The sequence below is a fragment of the Ailuropoda melanoleuca genome, chromosome 10, assembly GCF_002007445.2.
Source record: "Ailuropoda melanoleuca isolate Jingjing chromosome 10, ASM200744v2, whole genome shotgun sequence".
Classification (NCBI taxonomy): Eukaryota; Metazoa; Chordata; class Mammalia; order Carnivora; family Ursidae; genus Ailuropoda; species Ailuropoda melanoleuca.
Window position 1 is genome coordinate 95362905 of NC_048227.1, and position 19586 is coordinate 95382490.

The window sequence follows — 19586 nt, forward strand, 5'->3', positions numbered from 1 at the left end:
TTTATTCGACAGAGATAGAGACAGCCAGCGAGAGAGGGAACACAAGCAGGGGGAGTGGGAGAGGAAGAAGCAGGCTCATAGCGGAGGAGCCTGATGTGGGGCTCGATCCCATAACGCCGGGATCACGCCCTGAGCCGAAGGCAGACGCCCAACCGCTGTGCCACCCGGGCGCCCCTGCATTCAATAATCTTAAGAAGAAAATAATAACCATTCTCACACAGTGGTTTAAAGTAGTAGAAGCTACCAAGAATGGAACTGAAAATTTAGGCATGAACTTCCTTAACATTTCTCTTTCACTCGTATTCCTTACCCTTTGCATGGGAAATTAAACCCCAGCCCCTCTTCTTTCTTAGACAGAATAAGATTCATGGGCTCTGTGGCATTTTCCCATTACAGTCCTGGCTGGAGAGATTGATGTTCAAATCTGTCTTCTGCTTCTCTGCTCCTCAGCTCTATGACCTTGAGCAATTTCTTTTTTTTTTTTTTTTTNGATTTTATTTATTTATTCGACAGAGATAGAGACAGCCAGCGAGAGAGGGAACACAAGCAGGGGGAGTGGGAGAGGAAGAAGCAGGCTCATAGCAGAGGAGCCTGATGTGGGGCTCAATCCCATAACGCTGGGATCACGCCCTGAGCCGAAGGCAGATGCCCAACCGCTGTGCCACCCAGGTGCCCTAACCTTGAGCAATTTCTTGCCCTGGTTTCCTCATCTGTGAAATAGGATAATAATAGAACACATCCCTTTCGGATTGTTGCAGGGATTACATGAATTAGTCAAGACAAAATAGTATACCTGTTTTCTGGCAGTAAGCCCTCAGTAAATGTTAGCCATTATTAGTAGTGTTTTATTTCCAGTGCCATGCTGATGAGTCATGTAACCTTGAGCAAATTATTTAAATCTGGATTTCAGTTATCCCTAAATGAAAGAATTGAACTAGTTCAGTGGTTCTCAAACTTAAAGTATGTGTCAGAATCATCTGGATGGTGTGGTAAAACACTACTTTCTGGGCCCCACCCTTAGAGTTTCTGATTTAGTAGACCTAGAATGGGGTCTAATAATTTACATTTCTAACAAGTTCCTGGGTGAAGTGGATGCTGCGATCTGGAGACCCACTCTGAGAATCTTTAGTTTATCCTAAACAAAGTGGTGATTCTCCTTGGCGGCACGTTAAACTCAGCTAGGAAGCTAGAAAATCCCCATGCCCGGCTGTCCCCCAGACCGATTAAGTCCCCATCTCTGTGGGTGCCGACCACATCTTCATAGCTCTTCAAGGTCTCTTTGTGCCTCCAAGGAATAGTCAAGGTTGACAACCACTTCTAAGGTCTTCTCCAGGTCAGAAATGCCCATAATTCTAACTTAAATGAAGAAGAAAAGAAATTTGTCAGGAAGACCCTATTATCTACTCCATCATGCATGGGTTTACCCCCTGAGAAATAACATTTCTGTACTAAGGGCATATTTATCTTTGGAGCATCCATTGGGGCACATTTTGTACAGCTGGTAGCAAAACAGCATGGTGTGGCTGACAATTGCTTTGGACTTTGCAGATTATTTTATAAATTATTTTGCTTATTTGTTATTTTATTATTGGAGAATAGCGTAGGCATCTTTTTTTGCATCCAGGGAGTTGCTCTCACTTTAAACCCCAGTGCTTCCATTAGCAAATTCTATGATCTTGAATGAGTTTCCTCACTTCTCTGTACCACAGGTTTCTCTGTAAAATGGGGATAATTATAGAGCCTACTTTGTAGCATTTTGAGAATTAGGTGAAGTTATTTTACATAATTAGCACTCAAATGACCATTAATGGGGCACCTGAGTGGCTCAGTCGGTTAAGCATCTCCCGTTGGCTCAGGTCATGATCCCAGGGTCCTGGGATGGAGCCCCATGCTGGGCTCCCTGCTCAGCAGGGAGTCTGCTTCTCCCTCTGTCCCTCGCCTCCTCACGCCTGCCCACATTCTCTCTCTCAAATAAATAAGTAAAATCTTTAAAAAAAAGATCATTAATAATCTAGTGTTTTAAAATATATTTGAAACCATAAACACTTTGAGTATATTTCAGTATGTTATTTATGTATAAAGATATGTAAACTTAAAATATTAAAATATGTAAGATTAAAACACATAACAAATATATATAAATGACTATATTAGAATGTTTAACATGTGCTTAAATTTTTCTATGTATTTCTAAAAGCAATTTATTTTCTTGTGTGTTACATAATGCTTATAAAACCTATTTATGTAATTTCCGAATAATAGCCTCTGTAGCTCCTGGAAAAGTAGGACTGCATCTGATATGTGTCTGATACTCTTTTGTATCTTCTTTAGAATCCACCACTTCAAGAACCACTTGTCACTGTTCCAGATGCAGAAACTTCTAGGTATTCTTTCACTACACATTCTGTCCACCTTGCTGCATCCCTCAGTGGTACCGATGGATTCCCTTTCTTCTCCGAATGGAAAGAAATACGCATATCGAGCCATTCCAATAGCCAAAGGCAAAAATTACTAGCCAGTGTAGAAAATAGGAACTCATTTTTTTGGTTTGTTTTTGTTTTTGTTTTCATGGGAGGTGGTGTTGTTGCTGTTGCTTTTTGGTGTGTGTATGTGTTTTGGGGTGCATCTTCCTCCCTCCATGCCCCCTGGGGGTGAGATTGGCAATGGTGTCAGTCAGGGCTTAGTCATGAGATGGTGTTATCCACTGTGGTGGAGGGGCTAAGAAAAGGGACAGATTCTTCAAGGCTGAGAAAGGAACATCCGGGGTTGAAAACAGTTTATTGTTGGTCGTTTTGGCAGAAGAGGGGTGAATTAGTTGGGAGGAGGCGGAAGAAATTACCCAGAGCTCAGGTGCTTTTCCAGGACACATCAACCTTCGTTCATTCACAAATTCAGCTTATATGAGAATACAAAAAGGAAGATCGGTAGGGGAAGAACGGGATAAAGAAAGGGGGGGGGGTAATCAGAAGGGGGAATGAAGCAGGAGAGACTATGGACTATGAGAAACAAACTGAGTGCTTCAGAGGGGAGGGGGGTGGGGGAATGGGATAGACTGGTGATGAGTAGTAAGGAGGGCACGTATTGCATGGTGCACTGGGTGTTATACGCAACTAATGAATCATCGACCTTTACATCAGAAACCAGGGATGTACTGTATGGTGACTAACATAATATAATAAAAAAACATTAAAATAAAAAAAAATGAGAATACAAAAATGAATGCCACCAGTTCTGACTCAAACGAATGCCGCAGCCAATGGAACCTTGAGGAATGGACAGAGAATTTAAAACTTTGAAAGTTAACTGCTTACCTTAGCCAGGAGGAGTGATGAAGGATTTGGGGAGTAAATGATGCCTGAAAGATTAATGTGAGTCAGACCAATTAAGGGGGGGTGGTGAGGAGAAAGGCAGCCTGTGGGTAACGGGAAGGAGGCTAATCTGGCAGGGGAACAAGGAGTGGAGTGTCACGGGAACAGAAGCAGGGAAGCTTGCCTCTCTCTTGCTTTGCTGTGAATAGTCAGGTTAGCAAATAGGATGACCAAACATCTGGTTTCCTTGAGGGTGAGACTTTCAATCCTGATGGTTGAAAACCCTATCTTTGTGTGGGTATCTACCAGCTGAATCATGGGCCTGTTTTCTTTTTGTTTTCTGTCTGAGTAACAGATGAATGTGTTGAAGTTGGGATCTGGAAAAGAAGGGAAGGAAACATATGATTTTTGTAGCTCGGAAGAGGCCATCCTTGATGAAGGATGTGTTCATACATTGGAGGATTGTTTCCACAGCTGAAGACAAAGGGAAGGTCCACAGAGAAGAGTCTGTCCTGTGCTGGTGAGAATGAAGGGCAGGGGGAGATTGCTGGGGGTCCAGTACTTGAAATATGTAGTGTGGAGATAGAATGCTGGAGGTGGGTGGAAGAAATGGAACAAAATATGGAACAGGGGGCAAACTTACTGGAATTCCCTTAAAAATGTGTGGTTTCTGTCACCAGTTCATTACCCGTGACAAAGATGGCTATGTAGTTATGTTCATCAATATCTAAATTTCCTACCATATTTAGATATTTATCAGTAATAACGAAGATCGTTGAAGATGGCATTAGATCATTTCCTCTAAAGCTGGTGTATATCTATCCACACGAATACCAGTGTCTGTGCACACTTTTTATTAATCTTGGGGCTAGATAGGACCTCAAAACATTTTTACATATAGCACTTCACATAATTCCACAGACACTTAACATATTTACCTTTTTTAAAACTTTCAATCAATTAGAACCATGCTATGCAATGGAAATACAATATGATTCACGTGTGTCATTTAGAATTTTCTAGTAGCCACGTTCAAAAGTAAAAAGAAGCCAATGAAATCAATCTTTTTTAAAAAATATTTTATTTATTTATTTGACAGAAAGAGAGAGAACACGAGCAGGGGGAGTGGCAGATGGAGAGGGAGGAGCAGACTCCCCCCTGAGCAGGGAGCCTGATGTGGGGCTCGATCCCAGGACTCTGAGGTCAGGACGCTTAGCCAACCGAGCCACCCAGGGACCCAAAATCAATCTTAATACATCTTACTTAATATGTCCAAAATACCGTAATTTCAAAACATTATCAATGTAAAATTATGAATCAGATATATTGCATTCTGTTTGCTTTGTACCAACTCTTTGAAATTTGTGTGTATTTTTCGATTTTAGCACATTTCAATTCAGATGCTAAGTATTCCTTGGGACTATTTGATCTGTATGTAGATAAATCTTAAAACACAGTTAAAAAGTGGATTCATATACCTAAGTTGCTACAGACATACTTAAGAGTTTTTCAATGACTGAATCGAGTGTCAGTTTTAAAATTTAAATAAATTAAAATAATTGAAAGAAATAAAATTAAAAGAAAAACTCCATTCCTCAGTCACACTAGCCACATTTCAAGGGCTTGCTGGCTGTATGTGGCTAGTGGCTCCCATGCTGGACAGCAAAGAAGTCGAATATATTTAGTAAGATTAATTTAAAAGTGGGCACATTTTATTACTCTTCTGTGTCATGTCATGTTTTATTTTTTAGCTGATTACAAAATTTAAACCCCAATAAACACGTCCTTTTTTGCAGGCATCAGTTCCATATGCCCCCTGTAGATGGCAGCACGTTCTCCCTAAAACTGTAAAAGGGGAGGAGTTGCTAGGACTTGCCCCTCCGATTCTGGCGTTTTCATAAAAGAGTCCATTCTGTGGAACATTCTTTGGTAGCATAGGTTAGAATCTTTTCAGCTCCATTGTCATTCTGTGCAGATGGCTGTTCATTAAGAAAACAATCTCTTCTCCTTTAATCTAGAAAATTGCACGTTCCTAAATTTGGGGTAAGAGAAAAGAAGCTCTAAGGTGAGAGGAGAAAAAGATGCAATTAAAGACTTTTATCAAAATACTTAATTTGCTCATGTTCACACTTTGGAAATGGTGGTTCCAAATGCCACTTAATAAAACTTTTCAAAGTAGATGGGTGGTAGATTTTGTTTTACAGACTGTGGCAATGTTGATCTTTTTTTTTCCCCTCCCCATTTTCCAGTGGGTTTTATAATTGAATTTTTTAGAATGCATACAAGGTTTCATATTATATGAGCAAAAGTTATATATACCTGTGTGAGATTCATGTTTTCACATTTCACAACACCCCACCCTCCCCTTCACATCACATTCGTGGTAAAGGATCATGAGAGCAAGATGAGCTACCAGCAGGAGAACTTGGAGAGATTCGAGGTGGGTTTCCTGAGGACTGGTGCACATCTTGGTATATAGCACCCGAGAGCCTTCTGGTAGGAACCCCCAGCAAATTGTGGTGTGTTTTCTTTTCTTTTTTTTAAAGATTTTATTTATTTATTTATTTGACACACAGAGAGAGCGAGAGAGAGTGAGAGAGAGCACAAGCAAGGGAAGCGAGAGAGAGCACAAGCAGGGGGAACGCAGGCAGAGGGAGGGAGAAACAGGCTCCCCACTGGGGCTCGATCCCAGGGCCCCGGGATCATGACCTGAGCTGAAGGCAGATGCTTAACCAACTGAGCCACCCAGGCACCCCATGTACTGTGTTTTCTTGATTATCCTTCATTGACATTTTAAAAGCCCAGGCTCTCTTTCCCGCAATTAAACTCAGTCTGTTTCCCAAATAGAATGTCAAGGTTCTGTTTGAATTCTAATCATGATTTTGCTTATTCTAGTTTTATAGCTTATAAATTCATACTGAATTAAATACTGTAACTAGTATAAGTTTAATATCTTCGCTTTTGACTCAAAAAATTATAGTTTTCTTAGTGTACTCTTTAATTCTTACCTTAAACTCTAACATGTTCTGTGACATGGTAGAGATGCGTGGAAAGTTTGGGGAGAGAAAGAGCTAACTGTATTTAGTGGCAGGCGCACATAGTGAGTTGTGCTAAGTTTCTTTTGCATGTGTTTTGCTTACATTTTGCAATTTTTTTTTATAGACAAGGAATCTTAGATAGACTTAGAGAAGTGTCATACCTATCATTTAGCAAATTTAATTTATTGAGAAGTTAAAATATGGTGTCATTTATATAATCTCTTGCACCATACATTTCTGGTTCTCTTTCTACTATTCAGATAATTCTTTCTGCTTCCTTCACTGTTTTTATCTTGTTTTTTCAAAGCGCAACAATTGCCCAAAGTCCTGCACTTGGCTTCTGTGGTTTTTTTTCCTCCTTTTTCTTCCATTATCATATCCAATCTCATGGTTTCACCTATCTTCCCATGCATATTAATTTCCAAATTAGTGACTTCATTTCTTCGACTGGCTGGGGTAGGATAATTGCTGAATGAATAACATCATAAATCTCAGTGACTTATTTCTCCCTCACACACAAATTCTAATGCAGATATTCTCCATCTGGTTTCCTGGTGGCTTCCCACCAAGTGGTGACTCAGGAATCTGCTCTCTCCATCTTAACCTATCCTATGTCTTGGAGCCCTTTGGTGGTCTGCTAATGTCCATAGGTGTCCTCTAAGAATAATGTTTCTAAATGTGAAAAAGAAAAAAAAAAGATGCAGTGACAGATCTAATAACTAAAATTCAAAGTTAATTTCAAATTAGCGGTACGTTAATATATTTCAAAATATATGCACCAAGTATAATGTAATGTGAAATAGCCATGATTTCTGTTACAAAGCCACATTTTGCTAACACTATTATGATTGCTGTCCACATTCATAAATAAAGGAAGTAGCAAGTTCCAGGCAAAAGTTTATGAAAATAAAGGTAGATTTTTTTCCCATCCAACATTACAGGATTTCTTGTGTGGTATAGATTTAAGGTTCTAGTCACTCCCCAGTTATCAAAGACTTCTTGGAGCCCTTTTCTAGATCTTATGCATGCACTTGACTGACAAGTAAAGGCCTTGTAGGCTAGTGGGAGCCAAAGCAGGAAAGGGCATGTACTAGTTGAGATCATAGCTTATGGGCTGGAACTAGTTGTACTGGCCCTCCAAGAAAGAGCCAGGAGCTGTATTTCAGTTGCGTGACCAGGTAAAAAGGTAAGCTGTAGGGAGCACGGAACAATAATGGTTTTAAGCAAGCATCATCGATGGATGCTAAAAGTAGTAAGGAGGGGTGCACCTGGGTGTCACAGTGGGTTGGGCATCTAACTCTTGGTTTCAGCTCAGGTCTGATCTCAGGGTCTTAGGATCAAGCCCCATGGAGGGTTCCACGCTCAGTGAGGAGTCTGCTTGGGACTCTTTCTACCTCTGCAACCCCCCCAAATAAATGGATAAATCTTAAAAAAAAAAAAAGTAATAAAGAAAGACACAATGAGAAACAGGATATTTTTATAATCCTAAGTAGTTCCACACAAGATACTTGCTAATACTTGTGAAGGGAAACAGTAATTTTATAGAGTGGAAAAAATCAAACAGGCTCCACCTCATTCAAGTGATGGAAGGTGGTGTCACCAACAATGGGGCAAATTAACGTTGTGCTTCCCGATACGATGCACAAAGGAGGAACAGCACCATTTGTGTGGTGTTCCTGCCAAACATGCATAACTTGAATTGAGTCATAAGGAAGCATCAGAGAAACCCAATTGAGGGACATTGTACAGAATAGCTGGCTAGAACTCTCTAAAATTGTCAAGATCATGAACTGTTCCAGATTAAAAGAGGCTAAAAACACATGATGACTAATACAAGTATGATCCTAGATTGGATAGCGAATCAGAAAATGAGCATAGGTAAGATAGTTGGAAAAATCTGAATAATGCCTACAGGTTAGTTAACAGTGTTGTATCTATGTGAATTTATGGATTTTGATAAAGAGTACTGTGGTTAAGTAAAATAAAATGACTTTTTTTGCATATACATACTAATGTTGGCAACTTACTCTCAAATGTTTCAGGAAAAAAGGATGGATAGATGATAGAACAATAGTAGATAGGTCACAGAATGATAAAGTAAGTGTGATAAAATGTTAACGTTTAGAGAATCTAGGTAAAACATATATGGGAATATTTTGTTTTGTTTTTGCAAGCTTTCCCTTAAAGTCTGAAATTATTTTAAAATTAAAATATTGCTAAGCCTCTTATAAAACCAAGGAAGATGGGATGCCTGGGTGGGTCAGTTGGTTAGGCATCTGCCTTCAGCTCAGGTCATGATCCCAGGGTCCTGGCAAGGAGTCCCACATCAGGCTCCTTGCTCAGCGGGGAGCCTGCTTCTCCTTGTGCCTGCTTCTCGCTCTTACTCGTTCTCTCTGAAAAATAAATAAATTAAATCTTTAAAAAAAATAAAACCAGGGAGGATGGTCTAAACTTTTGTATGCCTTGTACTTTTCTCTTTGTCAAAGAACCTGAGGAGTGATAAGTTGGGTTGGTCACTGGTAATCTATTTAACACCAGAATGTAAGTCTAGGAGTTTCTGGGCCATCTGGAGGGAACATAATTCTCCATATTTTGATTTTATTTTCCTGATAAGAGTAATTAGGTGTGCTTTAATGTATGGATATTGCCTAGTAATTTGCATACCAATCCTGCAGATTCTAGAACATTTTATTATTTTGTTATTAGCTTACATGTTTGGGTGGATTTGAATGTCAGATTGTCAGTGGTTTTGCCAAGACTTCATTGGGAAATCTGGAGTTGGAAGTTTGCTTCCCCAAGGCATCTCTCCAAGCATGGCTTCTTGAACCACAGAAGAAAAGATCTGATCAAACTCATTTATTAACAAAAGCTTATAATATTAAGTGGCAGCCTCTGGGAGTCTAAGGAAATATTTAGTTTCATCTCTTAGCAAGGAACAACCATTATAGTCATTTTACACTCCTTAGGACTGATGATTTACTATTGAACTTATTTGGATCCTCGATATCCCCGGTCATGACTTTTCTACTGTGTGCTTGCCAGATGATGGTGATGAGGAAGTTAAAGTGGAGTTAAAGATTCCTATGTGTTTTAATTATCACTTTGATCACATGTAAGTAACCTGTTCGTAGCATTCTGATAGCCACATTTTGGAGAAGATCCACTTTTAATTGATGGCTTCAAATGTTAGATTTGTTGGAAGCAGTCTGACTGTCATCCAAACTCAAAGACCCTGATATATTTGTCAAGCAATAGAGTGAATTTTCTTTGCTCCCTAGCAAATAATATCCAGTTGAAGTTACCCCAACCTTATGAAGATTAGATCTTTATATAAATAATTTATCTGTTCAAAACATGTTTTAAAATAAATATCAGTGAGAGGTTTGGGGCTCATCTCTCAGGTGGAATACTAAAGACTGTTTTAGTATACCGTTTCTCTGGTATTTCTAGAGGAATTATAAAGATATAAAATTCTATTGATGAAAATTGCTGAACTATATAGCCCTACTGGAGTCTCTTTGCTGAGAGCTAAAGTATGATCAACTCATTCCTGGCAACTTTACAAAGTTTTCAGAAAATGGTTTGACTCCAGGATTATTTAAAATCTATATGAGAAAAAAATTTAAAAAAGAGAATCTATTTGAGATCGTACACCTCATATAAATAAGTTTAACTGTAAGCAGCACTAAAGAAAAAAAATTTAAACATGCAAAATTCCACCATCTTAATCATGATTTATTTTTGTGTGTGTGTCTGTGGATTCCACTTGAGTATTTCATATAGATTTATGCTTTGTAGTTTTAAACAGAAGATATATGATTTGCATTATGCTTTTTAAACTTATAAATCCTTGTCAGTGTTCCTACATAGTGTTAATAATTCCTTATACTATATATGTAATATTCTCTTATTAAATTTTGTGCCAGAATTTATTCAACTAGACCATTATTGTTAGGATATGAAATTTTTTCCTCCAATTTAAGAGATGATAACCGTCCTTCCCAGGAGCATCTACATGCTTTTCTCTTCTATTGAACTATGTTCTGAGGATAAGTTTCCAGGGGTAAGATTGCTATATCTGAGAATATGTACCGATTAGCTGGCTAGCTATTGTGTGTGTGTATGGGTGTACTCTTACCATGTATTATTTCCAAAATGCCTTTACCAGTTTGCAGTGGTATACACATACCATATAAATGAACACATACCATTTTCTACCAACAGCTTACCAAATTTGGGAATTAGACCCAGTTTTTGCCAAACCTAATTATGGAAAGCAGCAGTGGGTAGTGGAGGGTAATTCCAGGATCTGGTCCTGGTTCTTAGGGATTCTATGATCTTAGTCAAGTTGTTTAACCTCTATGATTTGTTTCCTTTTCTAAAATGTGATTAATGGTATTTACTTCACAGAGTTTTTGTGGAAATCAAATGATATAGCTGATAAAGCACCTAAACAGGAGCTATGTAAATAAATATTTGTTGAATAAGGAAAAAATGAAAAAGTATCATTCTTTTAATGTCTGCCTTCTTCACTACTCTTGCAGGAATAGTTCTTTCAGTAGAAATAAAAAGTCAGATCAACTTTATCTTTAAGTAGGAAATCCTTCCCTCAGTAACGTTAAAGACTGATTAGTACTTTGAACATTGCCCCCAGAGCCTGTATCAGCTCTCTTCTCAACAAACTATCTTTTATAAGGGAATTATCAGGATGCATTTTAGCAAAAAACTCAAACTGGTTGAGATAATTAGAAAATTTATCTCACATTACAGAGACTCCAGATGTGGGGTGGAATCCACAGTTGGTTGGTTCAGTGGCTTAACAGTCTTATCAAAGACTCAGGTTCTTTCCAGCTTTCTGCTCCATGTATCTGCTTTACCCTGAGGCTGGATCATCAAACTGTCAAAAAATTGCTGCCACCAGTCTCTGGAATAATATGTTTTCTTGTTCACATCAATAAGGGGACAGAGAAAAACTTCCCCAAAGCATGTGATGTTGGTTGTTCCTTTCAGTCTTATTAGTTCAGTTTAAGTGTTTTATTTATCCTTGGACCAATGGATTGGCTTGAATTAATCAATTAATCAGGATCTCCCCCTAAGCTGGAGATGGTTTGATGGGGGAATATAGCATGATTTAAATTGGGATTCCATTAAACTTAAGGAAATGGATTTTGGGTGGGCACCAGTTGTGTCCACTGTAAGGAACACATAGGTTTGGACACATTGTCACTGCCTACCATATTACATAGAATTTATCTGCTTGAAAAAATAGTTCAGAAAACTTAAAGTTGTCTTTAAAGCCCATTGACTTTTCACTAGCCTTGGAATGCATAGCTAAAAATAATCATATTCAAACTATTACCTTGATTTAGAGCTATTACTGATCCTTTGGATTTTGCATCACAATAGTCCAGTAAAATGAAGAGGTAATGAATTTGTGGATGTATTCAGCAATTATTCATTGAGTTCTTATTACATGCTGTGCTTGTTGTTAACTGCTAGTAATGCAACGTCTTTGATATTGCAAAGTTTATAATCTCATAGAACAATTGATTGCTCTTTTCAGTGGTATCAGGTAGGATTGTATTTCTTAAATTTATCCCCATAGCACCTTGGTGTAAGTACCATGCAAACAGCACATTCCATCTTATTATGGAAAATGGAAGAGAAGACTGTTTCTTTGGGACCGGTGTCATTTATTGTTTCTCAACTAGAAGTTTTGCTAAGAGCTGGTTGAACTTTGGCTCATTGCTATCAGAAGGGACAACTCAATAAATTACCTACTCAGACTTAAACTCTTTGTTTGGGGTGGGATTTCCTCAACATTTAAATGCAGCAATCTCAAATAGCCTGAGCCAACAGGTTGATTCATTTAGCTGCCCTTATCCTGATAATAACCCCATCAGTACCTAGCTCCTAACAAACACTGCGGCATAAATACCATCTTTATTTCTCCCATGGATTATCATGAGTAATGGAATGCCAGGGGGCATTTATGATCTATCACTGACAGGCTTGGTGATTGAATGGACAATGAATTTCTATATTTTGAAAGTAATTGAATGTGGCGGGGGGGGGAATGTAGTGACATAGAGCACACTGAAAGGAAGAAAGATTGGGATAGGCAGAGTAGCCTGTATGTTCAGTCTGGGACATACCAAGTTTGAGGTTTGTCTTAGTCAGCTCAGGCTGCCGTAACAAAAGACCATAGACTGGGGGGACTTAAACGATAGACATTTATTTCTCATGGTTCTGGAGGCTGGGAGTCCACCATCAAGGTTCTTGCAGCTTTGGTTCTTGGTGGGGCCCTCTTTCTGGCTTGTAAACAGTCATTATCTCCTTTTGTCTTCTTATGACATCTTTTTTGTGTCTTCCCAGAGACAGAAAGCCTCTTCCTCCTATAAGGACACCAATCCCATCATGAGGACACTACGCTTATAACTTCATCCAAGCCTAATTACCTCCCAAAGGCCCCAACTCCAAATAACATCACAATTGGGGGGCAGAGCTTCAACATATACATTTTGGGGAATACAACATTCCATCCATAATAATATTTCTATAAAATACCCATGTGAAGGTGTCAAATAGGAAGCTGGATATTTATAGGTACGTTCCTATCAGTCAATAAGCTTCAGAGGAAATGAGATTTTTAAGACTCCTTTAAATAACTGGAAAGGAAGATCTTAATAAAATAGGATGGCCTGATGTACTATGAACGAGTTATAAAGAAAAGCACTGAAGGGGAATGAGCGAGCTCAGGTTGTATCAGCCTGGGCAGAAGAGTAGGGTGTGGGGACATGGGAATGATAGTTAAGAAGGGAGTTCTTTGCCTTAATAACAACTCAGGTCATTTGTGAATGTAAATTACGTGGTGACATTCTGGCGGATCAAGATCAAGTCACTTCAGCATTATGCGCTCTTCGTATTTCATTTATAAATAAGAAAATATACAATGCTTGCTACGCTTTTCTAAGAGCTAAACTGAGAATGTTAATGCAATTAGAATGGAAAAACTATTTCGCTTGGAAGAGATTTCATTATAAATATTTATTAAATTAGGGTAAGATACTCTAGAAATATTTATTATGCAGCATTAAAATGTAGTCATCACTAACAAAGCCAGGCATTATTTTGTCTGTTTTTAAAAGATTTTTTAAAAATTTATTTATTTGAGAGAGAGAGAGCATGGGGATGGGGGCAGTGCAGAAAGAGAGGGAGAAGCAGGCTCCCTGTTGAGTAGGGAGCCTGACTCAGTGCCATCTCAGGACCCTGGGATCGTGACCTGAGCTGAAGGCAGACATTTAACCGACTGAGCCACCCTGGCACCCTATAATTTTGACTTTTATAACACTCTAGTTATTAAATATAATTGGTATATAACTGTAACTAATATATAATTTAACTGTAATATTTAATTTGATAAAACTTATTATTAAATGTAATTGATAAAAATAACTGGAAAAGGTTAAAATTTAAACCCTCTGGGGGTGCCTGGGTGGTTCAGTCAGTTAAGCAGCTGCCTTTGGCTCAGGTCATGATCCCAGGGTCCTGGAATTGGGCCCTGCATGGGGCTCCCTGCTCAGTGGGGAGTCTGTTCTTCCCTCTCCCTCTGCCGCTCCCCCTGCTTATGCTCTCTCGAGCTCTCTGTCAAATAAAGAAGTAAAATCTTTTTTAAAAAACTATCTGAAGAATTCTAAAACTGTTTTTCAAGAGGTGATGGTGATGTGATTAGGTCTATATATACAAACGAAAGAAGAATTAAGCTAATACTATATAATCCTAGATGAAAGTGTTTTGGTATAATTGATGAGTTATATATATAATTTTATTATTATAAATCTGATTGGGTCTATATTTTTTAAAATAAAGATTCTCTCATAATGGGAGGAAAAAGAAGGTTAGAGAGATGAAGACTCTGGAAATCTCTCTGTACCTCAAATTAGATCTGGAGATGATTAGTTTGACTATTTCAGTTGATTCTGAGCCAAAAAAAAAAAAAAAAGTAGTTCAGATCAAAGGGAAAAAAGTTTGAAGGGAAAAAAAAAGTAGAAATACAAAGATAGCACCTAAATGGGTAAGATATGCCAGATATGCACCAGCAGCATGGATTATACTAGAATTTTCTACAGAAGTATTGTAAATCACAGAGAAATAGTGTACAACTTATTTGCTTAAAATTTTCAGTTAATGTGCTTCAGCCACATTTGCAGATAACGACTCTCACTCCACCTTATTATGGAGGCAGAGCTGTTTCTCTTTGTCCTGTTCTCCATCCTGTGATATACTTTTTATTGCTCAAGAGCTATAGAATTGTGTCCATGCCTATTGTTGTCTGCCTGATGGGAATTCACGTAATTGAAAGCGTTTATCCTCTCTTAGTAGAAAAATTGGGCACTTGGAAGTAATGAAATCCCCCACCTTTGTCCATGGCACAGGAAATACTGTTCACTCAGCTTCGCTCTAAAGTTTCCACTTTTCCCAGTATAACCTGTTGAAAATGTAGTCCTGCACAAGAAAAAAAAAGCCGGACTTTATCATGGCAGGCTAGCTGTCCATGTTCACATAGTACATCTTTGGTCACTCTTTCACTGTTGATCAAAAAATAGTATTCTTTCAAAAGAAACATGAAATGACTTGAAGAGAGTTTATAATACATTGTAGAGTGAAAACAAAACAAGTTACGGTGCAAATGCCAAATAAACTCTATTTTTTGAATAAACAACTGTGTAAGTAACATCTAAGTATTGATGTTTAGGTATTTGCTTAATTAGGAACAGTGATTACCTCTGGGGAACGGGATTAGGCAACGTGAGGAGAGACTCTTACTTTTTACGTTACACTTTTTACTTTATACGCTTCTGTAGTGTTCAAAATTTTAAAAATGAACAAGTGTTATTTTGTAGCTAACTGAAAACAACTGACAAAAAACTACAGGTAGTAAGAAATTACTTGGAATGGAATTTGTTTAAATAATTAAGTTGCTGATACACCGCTTGACCATTATTTTCTTTTGCTAAATCAAAACTCCCCTGCTTTTCTCAGGAGGTTGCTTTGAAAAGGAAGGGTAAATGTTTCTAATGAAACGAGCAACTCAACCTTCCCACCTCCAGCCTAAATTTGGTTTTGTTAGTAACAAGTGCCACCTGCAGATTTTAAGGGTAAATCAAGGAATGTGGGTGTTTAACAGGGCAGTGCACAACGCCATAGTCAATGGGAAACCATGCTTTGCAACAGCTGATTTATCGAATTGGAGCAGAAAGGGAGATTTGGAACAACAGGAAGTGAAGCACCAGTAGGGGTCTCAGCTGTACTGGGCACTGTGACATGCACCCAATGTCATGAAAGAGGGACTCTGAATTTATGCACTAATCTGAATCCCTCTGAACTTTCTTGAGTCCACCACAATCGAAGTAATAAAGAGAACATAGTTGATAATAACTTGCATCCTATTACAATGGGTGAGTGGTATGTTGTGTGGTCACGGGTATATGCAAAAAAAAAAAAAAAGAACTAGACTCAGATTCCTTTTTCGTCTTAATTTTTTTAAAAGATTTTATTTATTTATTTATTTATTTGAGAGAGTGAGAGAGAGAGAGAATGAGAGAGAGAGTGAGCAAAGAGAGAGTGAGTGAGAGAGCACAAGCAGGGGGAGCAGCAGAAGGAGAGGGAGAAGCAGGCCCCCACTGAGCAGGGAGCCGCACATGGGGCTTGAGCCCAGGACCCAGGGATCATGACCTGAGCTGAAGGCAACCGCTTAACCGACTGAGCCAGCCAGGTGCCCCTGGTTTTAATTTTTAAGGCAGGGTTTAGCAAAAATATGTGGCAGACTCTTCAACCATTTACCAAATAGACATGATATACTTTTCAGGGGATTTCTGGTAGAGATCTTCTTTGGAGGAGCTTTGAGATCAGTTCAGCCCTGGAGAGGACAGGGTAGAGAGTGGGGATTGCTACATTAACCTCCCTGCTGGTGAGCAATTCACACTGAATTCTGCCAACTGGAAAATCCAGATTTACAAATCAACAACTGCAAACTTTGCATTACTATCAGATGGACAGTGTCAATAACATATGTCAATGCCAAAGGACTGCTTGACAGGGAGTTTGCAAACATAAAGGCTCTGAGTGGTTGTAAAGTGGATAAATTGTAAAGCCTTAGTACTAGTATTCTTTCACCAACTCACCTAAAATATTCTCACCTGATTGACTATACCTCAGATCTATTGCTTCTTGGATTATTAAACAGCCTTTTCCTTCAGGTTCTTAAAATCTCTCTCTTACAGTTTCGGTGTCCCCCGAAAAGGTGTGTTGAAGTCCTAACCAACAGTGTCTAAGACTGTGACCCTTTTTTGGAGATACGGTCTTTACAGAGACTGATGAAGTTAAAATAAGGTCATTAGGATGGGGCCTAATCTGATATGACTGGTGATCCTATAAAAGGGGAAAATTTGGACATAGACACAGGAAGAGTTAGGACAGAAGCAGATGTTAAAAAGGAAAACAACCTGTCCCATGGAGCAGACATACCCAAAACAACAGGATTGCTCATTGATGGAGATAAATACAAGCAAGTTAACGTAGTCCCTGAGGTTGCAACTTAGAGGAGTGGAAAAAGAGCAACAAAATTTCTTGCAGGGGATGGATGTTCAAGGCCTGCTCAAGGTAGGTCTCAGATAGCACCAGGATTGGGCAGGCTGAGAAGTCAGGCCCAGAGGTCTGGTCTAACTGGAAGATGTGCTGAATTTTTAAGATTTAGCCAGCCAGGGTTGTGGTCAGAAAGTCAGTTACCACAGGAATGAACGTGTGAGGTCCTTAAGCCTGAGAGGGGAAGTGGAATGAAGAGGGTGAAGGATGGTTAAGCAATTTTACTTGCAAGTGGGGAGGTTCAGGACTTCAGAGGCAGGGAAGAACAGGTAATGCAAGTTCAAGGGAAAAAGCCGGGTCATAGCGGGTCTGGCAGCAGGAATCAGAGACATTAGTTGGATGCCTGAAGAACGTAGCAGGGGGAGTAGAAAATAGTTTGGGGAAATAAGCACCATCCCAGCTGAAAAAGGCAGACTGAAACAGGCAGAAGCTATAAGTACTGAAATATTAGGAAAGGGAGTCCCAGGAATTCAGTTCAGAGCAGAGGAGAATTATGGGAGCAATGCCAATGGTTCTTGCAACAGTTTTATGATGAGAAATACTAAAGCCAAAGCTGCCTGTTCTCTGCCCTTCATGTGAACAGACTGGCAGGGTTGTTTGGCAGCTAAAGTGAACTGTAGAGCCATGGGTGCTGGTGGCTGTTGGTTGCAGGACAAATCACAATAAGTTCTCACACACAAGGATGCAGGGAAAAAATGTCGTTCAGAAGACTGGCCACAGGCTGGACTGGTTGGAGAAAGACTTTTGTATTGGGAGACATAAAAAGTTGGGTTGATGGGATGGGCTGGCAGGTGGATAGTCAGGTATTATGGATAAGCAAAAAGTTCCAAAATGGTTTTTTGAGGCTGAGAATGGCATCTGAGAAAGGGGACTCCGGACTTGTGTGGGGGACTTTGAGCAGAAGCAGCCAGACAGGGGCATGTCCAGCTCTGAGGTTCGAGTTTTTTCTTTTCAGGTAAGTCTCAGCTAAGGGCATGGATTAGGATGGTGACTGTGGGAATTGGGGAAACGAGGTGAAACTAGCAATGAGGTATTTCCCTGGACACAAATGCTGGATGTTGATGATGGGAAGAGCCCGGAGTTGTGGTTAGAATGGTGTTAAGATAAGATGGGAAGAGCCAGGAGTTGTGGTTAGAATGGTGTTAACATAAGAATGGGCCCGTGTGGACCAGGAATCACAGGAGGTCAACAGAGGCCTGAATGGATGGCACAGAGGCCACAGGTGACCGTGAGTGATTGAAAAGTGCAATCGACTATATAAAACCAGGAAATTCACATCTTTGATTCTCAACTACCCAAGACAGAATTAGTTCCTGGCCTAATTTTTTAAAAGAGGTTTCTACTTTCCCCAGGAAGTCACAGACAGTGGCTGTCCCTTTGAATCCTTCCCTTTCTTTGTCACACAAGTTTTCATGGTTAAGCCCGTTTTTTTCTTATTTTGTGCACAGTGTAGAGTGTACAATAGTAAACACAACTCGTGCATCTGTACAAGAAAAGCCTGTCCTTTTTTTTTTTTTTTTTTTTTGGGGNTTCTCACTTCTTACTTTTCCTCATAGGTTTCATGATTTAACCCAGTGGTTCTCCCCTGGCAGCACGTTAAAATCACTCTGATTCTAAAAAAAAATACCTATAGCTAACTGCCCCAAGGTTCTGATTTCATTGGTATGGCATAAGAACCACATATATTGCGTAAAAGCTCCTCTTACGATCCTAACGTGTGGCCAGGATGGAAGCCACTGGACTTTCAAGTTTCTCTGTACTTCCAAAAAGGTGAAGCCCAGCCTTGGGCAGAATTCAGGTGATGGGTTAGATTTACGTTCTAGGTTGATATCAAGGGTTGTGAATGGTCAGTCTACTCAACATGTCCCAGGAAAGCATTTGGACACTCACCCACAGTCAGCTCACTAATCCTTTATAGTCCTGAAAGTGTTTTTGCTGCTTTGTCCATATAATTATAGTATGGAAGTTTCCAGCCAGACATTGTCTCTTTATTTTACATGTTTTTTTTTTTTTAAAGATTTTATTTATTTATTCGACAGAGATAGAGACAGCCAGCGAGAGAGGGAACACAAGCAGGGGGAGTGGGAAAAGAAGAAGCAGGCTTATAGCGGAAGAGCCTGATGTGGGGGTCGATCCCGCCCTGAGCCGAAGGCAGACGCTTAACCGCTGTGCCACCCAGGCACCCCATATTTTACATGTTTTTTAATCAAAATCTAAGTTATTAAATATAAGTGGCTCGTAAGTCATTGTTGTAGGATGCAAATTCTAGCAAAACTAAATCTTTTTTTTCCTTTTAAAACTCTACATTTCCTTTCCAAAGTTCTTTTATTTATTTATTTTTTAAGATTTTATTTATTTATTCGACAGAGATAGAGACAGCCAGTGGGAGAGGGAACACAAGCAGGGGGAGGGGGAGAGGAAAAAGCAGGCTCATAGCGGAGGAGCCTGATGTGGGGCTCGATCCCATAACGCCGGGATCACGCCCTGAGCCGAAGGCAGACGCCCAACCGCTGTGCCACCCAGGTGCCCCCCAAAGTTCTTTTAAAGTAGAATTTTAGATGTGGAGGAATCTTTGAAAATTATTTTAATATGATGC

General features: G+C 39.4%; 1 protein-coding gene across 7 annotated transcripts in view; it reads left to right on the plus strand.

The window, feature by feature from the left end:
* ESR1 (estrogen receptor 1) overlaps positions 1-19586 on the plus strand; it is a 380558-nt gene that overhangs the window by 58584 nt on the left and 302388 nt on the right. For 2 of the 7 annotated variants that reach the window (XM_034669310.1, XM_034669319.1), the window contains exons 2-3: positions 2332-2384; positions 3664-3828. The exons of 4 other annotated variants lie outside the window; for them this stretch is intronic. Coding sequence is in view for 1 of the 3 variants with exons in the window: in XM_034669319.1 (XP_034525210.1) it covers positions 3710-3828 (119 nt within the window). In the remaining 2 variants the exon portion in view is untranslated. Of the gene's footprint in view, positions 1-2331; positions 2385-3663; positions 3829-19586 lie in introns of those variants that run through there. One more of the 7 variants, XM_034669316.1, reaches the window with a different exon arrangement.